This window comes from Diadema antillarum, unplaced genomic scaffold (genome assembly GCF_040938485.1).
Source record: "Diadema antillarum isolate AM-2024a unplaced genomic scaffold, OU_Dant_1.0 seq00000160_RagTag, whole genome shotgun sequence".
NCBI lineage: Eukaryota > Metazoa > Echinodermata > Echinoidea > Diadematoida > Diadematidae > Diadema > Diadema antillarum.
The window spans coordinates 766,916-782,265 of NW_027271231.1; the positions used below are offsets into that span (position 1 = coordinate 766,916).

Consider the following 15,350-nt stretch of genomic DNA (forward strand, 5'->3'; position numbering starts at 1 on the left):
TTATACTGAAATGTACTACCCTTGTACATCGACCTCAATCAGATACAAAAGACCCTCAAACTTCTGGATTCAATTTTACGTGATACATAATACTGTATCTTTTTCACAACATTGTCTCTGAAATATGTGTGCACTGTAACCAAGGTGTTTGCCCTAATATTACGAAGATAAATCTAGCATAGCATTCTTTTGATTCAAAGTTGTTGCTTCGGATACAATGTATTTGTTAAAAGACTATGCGTATACATGTGCTGCATTGTCCCCCCAATCATTGGGACATCAAGATAGTGACAGCCAGCTCTAAAATCATGACACATATATCATAGATTGTCATGTAATGCACCTCACAGTCACATCCTCTTATTCATATTTTGATAAGAATGTCATTATGATTTGTCATATAATGATTTCCTTTGTACAAGTGAAAAATTGAAATAAACTGTAAATGAAACTGACAGAATGGCAATGGCCATTTGCAAACATTGTGTTTTTGTCATTATTTTTTTTTTCAAGAATGAGAAAACCATTCCAAATGATAAGATCCTAGTGATCAATTGCATCAGCAAAGTGAACAACATCACTCCATTATAAATTCACCAGAGCAGACAATGCTTACATGATCTGTTCTTTTATACTAGTATTCACTATCCTTGTCTTCCATGTCTTTTTGATTGCTTTGCAAGACAAGCTTTATATAAAAGTGTGACTAATACACTGTCGCATCAACTGTCGGTGCAATAATGCGAGAGGAGATTTGAAACAGAAATCACAGGACTTGATTCTCTTCTGTTCTTAATCTGCACAGACACGCTATCCAATCATCACATTCTTCGCAAAATCGATATGAAATCCATAAATGCGGTACATACGCATGTAATGTGGCACCACAAATCATGATTAAACTGACATTGTGGGGTACATTATAGGAGTGATTGCGACATTGAAAAGCAGTTTTAAAAGAATTACAAGCCATGATACTGGAAGGGGGGGGGGGAGGAAGAAGCTTGAATCTATTTGAGGCGTGAGAAATTGCCCGACATTACCGTCGATATCACACCATGAAGAGGCATATAAAGTGGCATAAAAGGGAGAGGGTACACAAGAGAGGGAAGAGACAAAACTAAAAATAGGAGGAACTTACCTGACAGATTCTGGTTATGGAGAGAAGCATGAGGCCAAACAGGAATCCATTATACTGAAAGTGGATATCTGCGAGTCAATTGATGGCGGTGTGTAAGTCAAGGAAAGGCACTATCCAAACACACACTCCAACCAGAAGATTGCTCAGAGCTTTGTGTTTTTTCCCCCACCCCACAAGTCAGCACTCAGCAAACACATTCAAGTGAAATGCGACTTGCGAGACATGACGAATCCCAAGTAATGCAGTTCGGGAGCGAATGATAAAAACACAAAATGTTGTGACCTTAAACAGTAGAGTCTAACCCATTTGTTACTCATTGCCTGGTAAAAAAAGGGAAAAAAATGCAGACCACGATGCATAACTGACAGAGACACTCTCTCTCAGACTGATGGAGTCGTTTCTGAAAAAGATTGAGGGGTATACACACTGCATCACTGATCATAATATTCTGGTCCAGTTGAGAAGCTGTACCGCACTCCTCACAAGAACTGTTACCTCAAGAGAAGTTACAGTACCTTGGTGTTGAAGTACCCATTCAAGGAATATCATAATTACACAATCTCAGCCAGGTATTTTGAAATCCCTACCAAGTAATCATCAAGTTACAAATTAATTACCTTCAGATTCTCAAATATTAATGATATCTTTTATCTAATTTCACTTAAAATTCAACTGTCCTTCTTAATATTGATTCCCTGCCTTGGCAATATAATTTTTGCTATGATGAACATTCTTCCAAAAAAATGTTGCCAGAGTTTTCATCTCTAAATGGTATCTGACATCTGTATAGATGATGTCTCAGTTCAGATAAGTACCAGGCTCATTGCTCAAGAGGTCCACATCAAGCACATAGACCTTAACTCTTTACGTGCCACATTCGCACGCCCGACTCAGTCGACAGAGTGCCAACTTCGCGTATTCTGCTCAAACGCAGAAATCCGCCCAAACCGATCGATAAATCGCCAAATGCCGTGGTACAACAAAAGCAATTCTAGCGATTCCCTTCCTCTCACACATCGCTCGCATTTAGTGATTGACTAGCAAGCGGTGTTCCCTACTGGATTTGCGTATGAATGATAAGTTTCTGTCACTGTTTTGTGTGCAAAAGTCATGACTTTAAAGTAATGTACCGTAGCTGCTGGTCATTTGAAAGACAAACAATTATAGACTTGTCATAAAATATACATCAAAGCAAAGCTTGGCATTTTCTTTACAACTTTGCTCACTACATGTCCAGTTTATCTGAAACCCATAAAAGTTACATGGATTTGAAAAAAAAAACAGAACGGTTTGCCAAAGCATGAATATGTTGGTGTCTTAGAACAACGTGGCACACAGGAGGTTTACACCATGGCACATAAAGAGTTAAATTGAGTCAGGACTCTCATATGAAGAATTTGTTACTGACTAACAAGAAAAAGAAACCTTGCACTAGAGATGGGTTATCACAGAGCTCTCAGATCAGAAATATAGCAACAGCCTGCATGGGTCCTCACACTGAAAGGGTTAAAAATCACCCTATGTCTGCAGGTCGCGTGTGGCTGATGATGGAGGGAGACTCCAGTGGCTTAAAAAAAAAAAGGATACGATCAATGATGAGCAGACCAAAGTTGCAGATGAGCAGGATGGCAAGGGTGAAGCTCGGCTCAGTCCAACCCCCGACGACTCCTTCCCGCCTGTAGCTGGACGGCTTAGGTAGAGTTAGGCAGAACCTGGAGGAGGCGAAAAGAAGAAAAATGGGTGCCAAGAGAAACCAGAAAGACAAGAAGAGAGAGAGATACATTGTAGACAAAGAGAGGGAGAGAGACACAGACAGAAAGAAAGAGAAGTAGATGAAGAGAAAGTGAGAGAGGGAGAGAAAGAAAGAGAGATAGACAAAGAGAGAGAAAGAAAATGGTAAATTGAGAGGAAAAATAAGGGATCAAAACTTAAAAGTATTAAAGACAAACTCATTAACATGATGCACACTACTGACATGCACGATTGTTCTTGGTCTCGATCTTGATAATGAAATTCAATGTGTCATATGTGCAGTATATACTACACATGCAACATACACACAAACACTCCTGTAGAATTGAGACAAAGAGTTAGGCAATTTTCAGTGTGACTGTAAATCAGAGAAGACATGTACAAAGTTGTATGAGGGAAAGGCTATGATAGCAAAACTCGTTTGCATTGCCACAGCCGTAGGGACCTCCATCCCCAGAGAATCTTGCGCGCAACGCAACGATCGCTTTTGCTCACAGCGAGAGTCAGCCACGAGTCACGCTGCAAACGTGGACCGATAAAGCAGCCGGCAAGCCAAAGAGGACTCAACGATCTTCTTGCGGCGAAAGTTTGCTCGAGATGTTTGCGCTCCCCACCGTGTTTGCTCATGGATGAGACGCCCTCTTCCAGACGACCATCAGTTATGTGTCCATGTACCCCGGGTGTGACGGTTGCCTAGCAACCCTTCCAGAGGATCGTTTCGAGCCTAGCTCTCAATCTAATTTTCTGGTTGCCTTAATGCTGCCTGATTTCTTTCAAATCTAATCAAAGGCAAACAAAAAAGGAAAGATGCTGAATGATGCTGCATTTTATGATGGTGGGGGGAGGGCATTATGGGATACTAGCTCTTTCATTTCTTTGTTTGCAAAAGGCTTTCGACTCATTCAATTCATTCACACTGACTAAGCTAACTGTATGTTTGCATACCTCCTTCATTTCGTGGAGCACATGACTTCCCGTGCTTGCTGTCATCAGAGCGCTGATGAATAGGTATATCTCTTTTTTTTTGGGGGGGGGGGGGAAGGGGGTCTCTTTATAATGGAAAGTCATTTCTGCAATCACACTGTATCGAAAGGGAGTGAAAAATAAGGCAAGGTAATGAATTATGAATATTTCATGTGCACTCTCCAGGTCTCAATGTTACTTCAACAAAGGAGGCTTAATTTACGAACTGTCACATCTCAGAAATCACACATTAGATCGTGTATTGGCTACCTGGAACATCCAATATTCATGGGTATGTTACATACGCACATAACTCCTTGCGCAAAAGAGCACAAAATGTGTTTGGAGTCACGCTTGTCTCATGGGATGAGAAACTGACAATTCAATGTACACTGACCTGATCGGGGTTGCCCTGGAAGCCGATATGATGTCAAACAGTGGCAGCCACTATACTCGGCCCGGGTCTCACGGCACATGACTGGAATGCTCAAAAACAGACTGCTCCAACTAGTCTACCTCTTCAAAAACCATGGAATCAGTTCCTTGAAATCTCTCCCATGGCTCACATTTTGGTCACGATGTACCTCCCTCATCACAAACCATAAAACACTACTTTCACTGCTCACTAAAATAATAACATTTCTTTTTCATGTACACTGTATCAAAATTCATTGCGTCCCATCATCATTATAGTGACTGTGGACTAATGTTCTTCTGGTGTCTTGTAGAAGAGATATACAGGGATTCCTCACTTGGATTTTAATGAAAATTTTGTACAATATTTTTACTAAATTTCTTCAGACTATTAGTCACCTCTTGCAGCTATTATCATTATTATCTTAAGGATAAACTGTAGTTTGAATGTAGATGGAAATAATGATTTGTTGCGCATTCGAGGAACAAGTCATCCGACTCGTGACATACGACTCTCAGAGTACAGATGGGTCACAAGTGTCACACTGCATGATTTATCACGTTCTGTCACGTCGTGACTTACGACACCCTGGGGCTACAAGCGCAGCCGAATGAAAGAGCAACTTTTAATGATAATTGAAGGAAACTGAAGCACTATCAATATCCACATCCAAATTTGATGGTAACTGGGGCATGGTGAAATGGAGCCCTCTTTAATTGGTCCATCCATAGAATGTAACAGATACATATGCATCAAGAGAATACATTCCACGTTTGCTCAGCAGAAAAGCAATATAATTTCAAGGAAGTGGTGCTTTGCATCACCATACCATAAACTGAATCCAAAAAAAAAAAATATCGAAAAAAAGTGAAATGAACACAACACATTCAAATGCCATGATAGGATCCCATTTTATTATTCAGGTAGTAGCAGAGTCAAAAGAGTAATACTCTTTTGATCCTAAATGTGAGTTGAATTCTAGCTAAAGCTGCATGCATAGTGTAGATATGGGAAAAATGCATACCCACCACTTGCATTTCCTTTTTCTTCCTTAGCACGTTTCTGGCTGTCTCTGAATTGAACAAATAGAGAAAGATTACTAGGTATTCTCTTTATATTGTTCAAAATCCCATATCTTGCCTTATGCCTAATTACACTTCTCCTTGAATGATCATTATCACTCCCCCCCCCACCTTTTTTTTTTTTTGCAGGGGGAGGGATATTGGAATTGTTACATGAGCTGGGCAGACTAATATATATTATTTGTCCACTACTGTCCACCAAATACACTTTTGATATTCATACAATACTTGCCACCTTGCACAAGAAAGCCCAAATACGTACTTATCTTTTGACATATCTTGTAATCTCTATCCTGGTTGTCATGGTTTCCATGTGGCTGCAGATTTCATGTCCTCCCTATCAGTTTCAGACTATGACCACTCAGTAACAAAAAGCATGTATCTTTATGATACTTTTTTTTAAACTGCACTTCATCATCACATGACATTGGGACATTTCTCAGTTAACCCGTTGAGGACAGATTGATTTTGCTACAACACGCATTTCCCATAGACCTCTGCCCGAGTATACTCGGGACTCGTCCTCAACGGTTTAAGCGCAGTAAGCAGGAAATATTTTTCATCAAATATGTACCAAATACTCTGTCTAGAAATAATGACTTAATTGAATTTTCCTACAAGGAGAGAACATGATTCTAAAAAGTTTTATAAGCAATTACCACGGGGGGGGAATCAGATAATTGTCACTAGGGAGTATAAACAGATTGGTGAGGGTCGAGAGAGTTATAAAGATTGGCTAAAACAAGTTTGTAACAGTTTTGCATGGAAATCTGCACTCTATTGTATTGTTTGGTTTTAGTCTTTTGCTTCTATCTGTTAATTACTGCTGCAACAAGAAACCCTTTCCTGTCCTGTAGTTTTAATACCGGTACCCAAAATGAGTGCTCTCTTAAAGCCATACCTGTCAATCAAGCCAGCACTTTAACTTTTCAAATATTGGATGGTGATGCTTCTGTGCGAAGAGCAGCCACTGACCTAGGCTTGGCCTAGATGCTTTTCATCCATCACAGAAAAAAGAGCATCCTCTGATACCAAAAGTGTGACATCTCCAAGGTTGAGAAGCCATTAAATTTTCTCTTGAAGAGGGATAATGCTTGTTCCCATCTCCTCATTGCGATTCTCGATTACAAATTCAACCACTCGCAGATATGTCTAAGTCCCAACTCGTGAAACAGTATGCTCACAAAAAAGTAAAGGCACAACATACAGAACATTTCCTGCATGGGAGTACATGAATGAACTCCCGGCTCAACCTATCGCTGGCCGGCTGATGGAGAAGTGTGACAGAAGATGCCAATGGCCTTGATTGCGGTAACCAAGCCTCAACGCTGCCGATGAGTCAACGCCCCCGTCTTCCTGAAAGCTCTGCGGTCTTAGCCCAGTCACATGGAAATTCAAAATCCGAGGGTCCATGATAAAATATTCCAGTGATCCGCATAGGTCATTATCCAGGCATGGTTCAGTACGTCTCAATGATAGCCACACTATCCAATGTCTTGCCCTTTGACCTATACCTAACCTCTTGTAATGTCACATATAGTTACGTCCTTGAGAGACTGACATTGTCGCTGTACAACAACTGGTGGTGAGGGGGCCATTCCAGAAGACTCAATATTTTCAAACAAAGCCAGTTGCATGAAAATCACTTGCCAGCAAATAATTGCTGTAATGATATCTATTCCAAAAGAAATTCTTTCCAAAGATCGGCACCGATTATCTGATGATTTTCAAAATATGAATGGCAGCTAATGTGTCTTCACAAATTTTGTCACTATCACTGGTAAAAACTGTACAGACACTGAAAAAGAGGAATGTAAATAAAACTGTCCATTCCAGCAGGGGCTAACTTAGAAGAAAGAGTAATTCGTGTCTCGATACATCTAATGCAAATGCTTATGACCGTAAACTTCAAAATCCACAAATCCACCTACTACACCTGCAGTGAATGAATTGCGGGGGGAAAATGAATATCTAGGAACAGTCTACTCATGACAGAGAGACTGGAATTGCTTAAAGGGGGTAATGTTCACTATTCCGAAGGTTCGTGGATCCAAAAATGAAATAAAGTTTGTTTTTTCCAAAGGTTCATTATTCAAAAACACACAAAATCTGTATACTTAGAAGTTCATTAATCCCAGAATGAAAAAGGGTTCGGTAATCAGAACATTTGTGGCGTTATTCTGAAGGTATGTTATTCCGAAGGTTTGTAATACTGAAAATGGAATAAGGTTCATTATTTCACAGGTTCATAATACCAAAAATGGAATAAGATTCATTATTCTAAAAGATCGTTAATCAAAAAATGAAAATAAAGTTCATTATTCCAAAGGTTTGCTGATTTCAAAATGAAATATGGCTTATAAGTCCAAAAATGAATAAAGACTGTGCATACTTAAACTGTGGAATCACAAACCTTATTTCATTTTTGGATGACCAATCCTTCTGAATAACAAACCTCTCTTCATTTTTGGTTGAAAAACCTTTGGAGTAACAAACCTTGTATCATTTTTGGATTAACAAACCTTTGGAATAACCAACTTAATTTCATTTTCAGACTAACGAATCTTTGGAATAATGATAACCCTATTTCATTTTCAGATCAACAAACGTTTGGAATAATGAGCAGTAATCCTTAAGGGCACATAGTTCTCACTGAGAAGGGCTCAAAATTCATCTTCCAAAATTTGAAATTTGCTTGCAATGTACTGAAAAGTCTATCAAGAAAGTTGTTCTGCTGACAGGATAATGAGTTCTTTTGTAGTATTTTGAGATCAAATGTATAAGATAAGTTAAATTGGAGTCCCTGACATTTATTCCTCACAAGCCCTCCCAGTTCAGCATAGCAGTAGACAGTGGGTAGGAAGAACGTTACATGATGATCGAATGTGTCCAAGCAATCATGTTTCCCAACATGCTGCATGCAATTTATTCTCGTGTGGAAGATTGATGGATACTGCTATGGTCCGATTTGTCTATTATCGATAATCGATTATAAAGTATTACATAGCAACCACGATCCAACATGTTATCAGACTGCAATACTGTTGATGTACCTTTCTGGCTAATACTTTGCATTTTCATCGTTAACCAACTGAATTTTTTTTTTTTTTAATGACAGTGTTATTTCACACATTTCTCATGCCTACAATGTATTAATTTTAAAATAAAAACTGACAGTTTCTGCATCACATGGAGTCCATGTTTCACCTTACCTGCCTGAGATAGAGATCCACTTCCCAACATCCTCATTAGAGTCTCAAGAATCGACTCATGTATAAGTGGGGCCACATTTCACGTGAAATGTCCCGCTGGTCAATAACCTCCCTTACCTTGCGAACTCAATGCCTCATTCTCCCCTCCCCCTTTTTTCATTGAACTCATCTGTCTTCACATTTCAAGAACTCATTATCTTTGATAATTCAATTTGGGTACACCAGGAGAGAAAAAAATAAGAGCAATGGGCAAGTCATACTTCTACAGAGCAGGCTGATCACTTTGTAATAAATTGGATTAATGTTCGCGAGGTGCAGTATGTTAAAAGGTATTATTCGCACATATCTAGGGGATGGGGGAATGGGTTTTACACTTCCTAGCAGATCTGTTTGCACAGACAAGACATCTGTGGACACTCAGTGCCATTACCTTTATTAGTGTACCTCCATCGAGGTGGTTATGTTTTTGTCGGTGTTGGTTTGTTTGTTTCATGACTTATACTAACTTTCAATGCAGCAGCATTATTGTTTAAAAAGTTATTACAGTTGAAAGTGAAAAGTGTGTAAAGGGTTTTTAACCTGTTGAGGACAGGCTAATTTTGCTACAACACACATTTCCCATAGACCCCTGCCCGAGTATACTCAGGACTCGTCCTCAACGGGTTACGAAATGAAAAGGAACCTCTCAGACATATCGCATCACACTATAGGAGAAAAGAAGTGTTCTAGATAAACTACACAAATAAATCTATCCACTCATTTTACGATTCCGCACTTCAGAATTTGAATGTAAAAGAAAAATCACTAATTCAGAAAAAAAGGGGGGAAAATTGACTAAATTGACTATGTTGACCCATTTCACCTATTTTGAGCCCTCATGTTACATCAGATCATGCAACATTTTGTTGACTTTGTGATGAACCATAAAATATAATCTATCATGCAGACTTGCTATAGTTCTGCATCTGTAATGGACTTCCAGTTATAGTAATAGTCATATAGACTGGGGTCCTGTGTCTTTTTCTTCTGCTTCTTTTGTGGTTCTTTATATGTCACTCCTCTTGCAAATGTTAATCTTCTCTGCACATTTCTGCTCATGTACCTATCTAATAGATGCATCTTACAAATTATTGTCACCATCAACTTTTTTCCATTTCATGATTGATACTTTCAAATTGAATTACAAAGGCTCAGAAGCTCCATATGTTTCCTGGACATTGTAATGTATCTTTAATGTCAGCAGTGAAAAGCAGCGACAAGAAAAATGACATAAGCAGATTCGACGTCTGTTTTTCTGTTTTTTTCCAAGACATTCAACATAAATGCTACATGTCTGGACAAAAAAAAAAAGAGAAATTATTGCATTAGAAGTATGACTGTGCAAATTGGACAATTCTCAAAATAATCTCTGAATGAAACTAGTGATGGCTATCAAGGATAGATAGCATCTCTACATGGGAATACGATGACTCCATAGTGCAAGAGCCCATCTGGAATCGAAGTCTCATTTTTTACTGCCGTTTGTCGAATCGGCCAGCTGATTTCTGCATTCCTGTCAGCTTCAATACATCACTTTCAAAACACGTCGACTCCCCATTCAGAAGATTTAAAAAAAAATGACTGAATGGATCTTGTTGTTGTTGTTGTTGTTGTTGTTAAAAAGGAAGAGTCACCCGACACAGTGTCATCAATTGCCTTGCTGAAAGCTCTTAATCCCTTCTTTTTTTCTTTTTTTTGTCTTCACATCTCGGTTGTCTCTCACGAAAATGTCACCGCTCATTTTCCCCCGATATATATATTGCTTGCCAAATCTGACGAGCTATGGTATGAAACGAAACACTGAAAGGAGGGACCATCATCACAGAACGGGCTGCATTAATGTTTGTTATCCCCCGGCGGTGTCATCGCATCCCTTCATTACCCCGCGTCCCTAATGGGAATGGTTACAGTAACCGGAGGCGCTAACAAAAAAATGCGGAGATTGCTGACTGCCGTGACGACGCCAACTCCAGCCTAAAATGGTATGAGCATCGAGGTGGCTTGGATTTTGATGATGCAGTATTCTCTGGGGAAAAAAAAAAATGACTTCTCAATCATTTGTGCATGGAAATGAGAAATGGGGAATCTGAAATGATTTGGGACCACATAAAATTTGTATGTACATGTAGGCCCCTACATGCGTGATCATGAATCCAATGAATGGGTAGTGCACAGTTGCATGTTTGCATGATGTTAATTAAAGGAAAATTCAGCACCAGTGAAAAAATTACTGTCTTCAAATAAAAAAGAGACAAGTACAGTTGTACAAGCACAACACTAACAGTGCAAATTTGACCAAGATCAGGTAGACTTTTGGGCAGTCATGAAATTGTGAAGTTTTGTTATTCTTCACAAAACAGTTTGGGAACAGTCAATCTGAATAGGCAAATGAGTGAGTTAATGATGTTTTCATAACTGCAACTTGCCACATAGTTTGTCCACAAAATCTCAAAATATCAAAGTTTTTTTGTTGTTGTTCAAATGTAATTACTATGCCCCAGTCTCAAATCCTAATAGATATGACTGATCATTATTTTGAAGCTATTCAGCTATGAATAACATTATGTTTGACATTTCACAGCAGATCAATTGAATTTTTGTGAGGATGTTGGGAACAATTAATAAGAAATCAGAATTATGAGGTGAGGATATCATCAGTTCACTCATTTGTACATTCATATCAACTGAATGAGATCTGTTTCGCAAAGTTAGCAAACTTAGTTTGCAAACTTCGAAATTTCATAACTTCTTTTTTTTTATACTACACTAATAGAATATTTATTGCTGTGCTTGTGAATTGTTCATCTTTTTTCCCCAAAAATAATGTAATTTCTGGTCAAGAATCATCCTGTAACTGTGAATGCCAATCCTCATTCAAGTGAGTTGAATGACTGGAGAGGAATTTATCTGACAGTATGGTGGAGGTTGCAGCAAAATCAAGAATGAAATAGGAAAGTGAAGGGATTTGAGAATGTCGCAGGCTTTCAAGACATAGCCATAGTGGTATCAGTGGCATGCATGGCAATAACACAAAGAGATGGTGCCCGCATTTCCCAAGTTTCCCATTTAACCACATCCTTCTATAAGAAGGTCTGGCTTGAAATGAATTCAAGAAGAATAAGTCATTTCCTTAGCATCAACTTTTTGTGTTTGAATAGTAGAGTTGTGAGTTATCAATGATGTCTTTCACGCAGCTAATGGTGAATTACAGACAAAAATCACTGGAGGAAATTTCTTTAAAAAGAATCTGTTGCTCAAACACAGAGATCGGGGAGATCGAGTGAAAGCACAGAGAAAAATGTTACAAAGGTGAGGACCACTGTACTTCCAGAGCAGCCAAATACTCCCAACTCCTTAAAAACTCATTACCAAACCTTGGACATGGCCAGTATGGATGTGTGCTTTCTTTCCCACGCTCCATCCCCCAACGAATACTGGACCGCCATCAGAGCTGGGGGAAAACGTGATTAATTGCTCTCGCCAGCGCTGACGGAGCAGATGATCAAATCTGATAATCACACGCAAAACTTTGCTCTGCTCCGCCCGCGGAATGAAACATGGCAAAAAAAAATGAATTACTGCCATGATGTCTTCCAGCAGATCGTATGATAAACTGATCGTCATGACTAGCAAAAAAGTGTAGGCTCCTACAGAGACAAGTCGGGAGGACCAAAAACAAAAACAAAAACAAAACAAAGATTTTTTCCCTTCCCACACACATGCACACACACACAGACAAGCATGAAATGAAACAAAATGTGTATAATGTGAAATATTTCGGAGCAAACTAATTATTTTTTGTGATTTGTAATTGATTGTATCATCATTCACACTTTATATATTACGGCTGCCAAATTGGGCGCTATCACGCTTAAAATTGAAAATTCAGGCTGCAAAATATGTACGCCTATCTATAGCACCATTGTGGCTACAGCTGGGCTTGACTGATTCGTAGCCCCTTAATTGTAATAGCAGTTTGCAGCTGAGAGGAGGGTGACGCCTTCGATGTGCCGCAATTTCTGTTTTCACAAAATTGGATCAATTTAGCTAATCAAAGAACAAGGGACGCGTTCTGAAGATGAGGGAGCTTTCTGCGAAATGGTGCCAGACGCTTTCTATCTTTGAGACTCATTCTGGTCACACAAGAGCAGTTCACTCTTTATACATGATGGGGTACCACTCTTAGAGGCAGTGTGCTCCATTAGGAGAACGAGAGCGCCAGAGAAGTGTCCCCTCAGATGGCCTGCTCTGTAAATTTGTGCGAAGGATTTAAAAAAAAGAAAATTTCTTGTCATAAAAATCTTGTCTGATTAATGAATTCACTACAACTTGTCTCCCGGCTGTCCTAGATTCATAAACAAATTAGTATCCCACCTAATCCCATAATACCGCCTGAATCCAAAAGCAATCTTGGTAGAAATAGGCGGGTTAACCCCTGAGAATTGGTGTACCTTCAATACCATTCTGGCTCTAGATTGACGACACATGTTCCAGACTTTTTCTGGTCTGAGTTCCTCTTCATTTATACAATCTTTTCCTCTTTTTTTTTCAGAACAAGAAACAAGACTTTCTTTGGAAGCTCTGTCTCTTAACACATTGAGTACAGACTGATTTTGCTACAATACGCATTTCCCATAGACACCTGCCCGAGCATACTCGGGACTCGTCCTAAACGGGTTAATAATTCCCCTTATCTCTTGTTTTCCCCTAGAAAGTCAGTGTGCTGAGATAGGAAATGTCTTCACATTGGTAGTATCACAAAAAATGACATTGTCATCGGCACATTTAACATTCTAATCCTGACATAATGAATCTCCAAGACATTGCAGCCGCAGATATTTCAAATGGGACTACACTGGATGAAAGGTAAAACAGTCTGTTTGTGGTGAATTTCTATTCCATATTAAAGCTGGATGAAAAGGGCGAGTAAATCACAAACAAAGTGATGATGAAGACCACGTTTGTATACTACAAGAATTAAAGAACAGACATGTAGGAGTTCATTCTTCATATTACCTCAAATTCCACTGAAAAAAAAAAAAACTTGATGAGCTTTGCTGGTGAGAGCATATTTACATGTACAGTGTATTTACTTATCATTTTCCTACTTTCATGGGCATTTACTTCATTCATTTTTAGTGAACATGATTATCAATTAATATAAGTGTCTTCAAAGGCATACTGTCTGATTTTATGGTGCTTCTCTCAAAAGTATACCTGCAATTTCTTTCCAGAAATTTTTATGGGTTTCTTGTTTTTGTTTTGCTTTATTTTTTTGTGCATTTGTTTGTTCATTTGTGGTTTTTTTTGTGTGCTTTTTTGAAGGGAACTCTGATCCCCTTGTCAGCTTCTACTAATTTACAGATCAAGATCAAGATAGGGTTCACAAGGACACACTGACTTTTGGTTTCATCGATATTGTGTCCACAACACATAAGCTATGAATGAGGACCCCCGGCTGCTCATGGATAGAGCATAAACCCTAAGATGTATTGTGGTTCTATTCATCGACTAATCTTTAAGATTGCTAACCTGCAAGTACATCTACTTGGTGCTAATCTACAAGCAAGCTAATTAATGAAATTCAAAACTATGAGTTACTCTTTGAGACTAGAAATGTCATGTGAACCCTACTTGTATCAATACCTGAATGCAGCAATTAATGATTCTACCAATTTCAATTTGCTTTATTTCCCTTCTAGAAAGCCATACCACATCACATCACACACGAGTCATTACATTCATAATGTAGCTGTTGTAAGACACAAAATCTGTCTAGAAAAGATACCTTGCCAAAATTAAGAAACTCAATTTCTAGTCTGCAGATATCTTTACTGGGCATGGAACAGATTCATATTATCCTTCTCCTCACGTAAGAACATCATCCACTTCCTTTTCCCTATCTGCTCCCCCATGTCACTCCAAAACCATCCCCACCACTGGCCATTTTTTCGATAATACTTGAGATATGACATAAGGGCAATGGCAAAGAGATTAACTGGTCCCAGAGTACCCTTGAGTGGCCATTCTGAATGAGAATGATTTAAATAGCAATCCTCTCCCGGTCAAGAGATGAAGTTTCAAGTCCGACGGGCTGTTGCGGGCAGAATACCAATAAGGATGAAAGTCCACGATGGTTCAGTAGAGGTAGGGGGTCAACGTCCACATGATTGTAAGATGTTAAGGGTTTGTCCAGAAATTAGCAGATATAAATGAGATGCCCTCCCCATCGATGACCTAGAAATAGATCTCTTCATCCATAATATTCGGCCATCAGGACCTCTTCCGTCATCACTCGCAGCCATCTCGACAGACCCCGTGCGTGAGCGCCGGCCGCTCGCTGAGCGAGCGAACAGAGGCCTGGATCTGACCGAGGAGATGGAGCGCGTGTTTACCCTCCTCCACTTCAGCGCTTGGCAAACGGAATTGACCGCGCTCTCGTAAACACGGCGGAAGAAAGCCCGATGCCACTCGAGTCGGGGATAAGTGCTTGGGTCAACAAGTGAAGCCCATTGTCATGACCTCATTATGACCATCTGATATGTACGAGCCCGCAGATCAAGTTATCGATGCTCTACGCCGCAAAGAAATTGAGACGCAGTGCAAGAAGATAGAGACAAGTGACCATTCAGTAGACAGATAAATCAGACAGTGAGAAACACAGACCTGCATTAAACCCACCAAATTCATTCAATTTTCAAATTTTATAGTGCCTGCATTAAGGATTTTTTTCTTTCTTTCTTTTC

The 15,350-nt window shown here is 39.3% G+C and overlaps 1 protein-coding gene across 1 annotated transcript in view; it reads right to left on the minus strand.

Annotated features, from left to right (window-relative positions):
* Nucleotides 1–15,350, minus strand: part of LOC139727903 (dolichyl pyrophosphate Glc1Man9GlcNAc2 alpha-1,3-glucosyltransferase-like) — an 82,386-nt gene that overhangs the window by 13,931 nt on the left and 53,105 nt on the right. The window contains exons 4-5 of the mRNA XM_071638874.1: nt 2,729–2,853; nt 1,142–1,209 (exon numbers count right to left, since the gene is read on the minus strand). Coding sequence (XP_071494975.1) covers nt 1,142–1,209; nt 2,729–2,853 — 193 coding nt within the window. The remainder of the gene's footprint in view (nt 1–1,141; nt 1,210–2,728; nt 2,854–15,350) is intronic.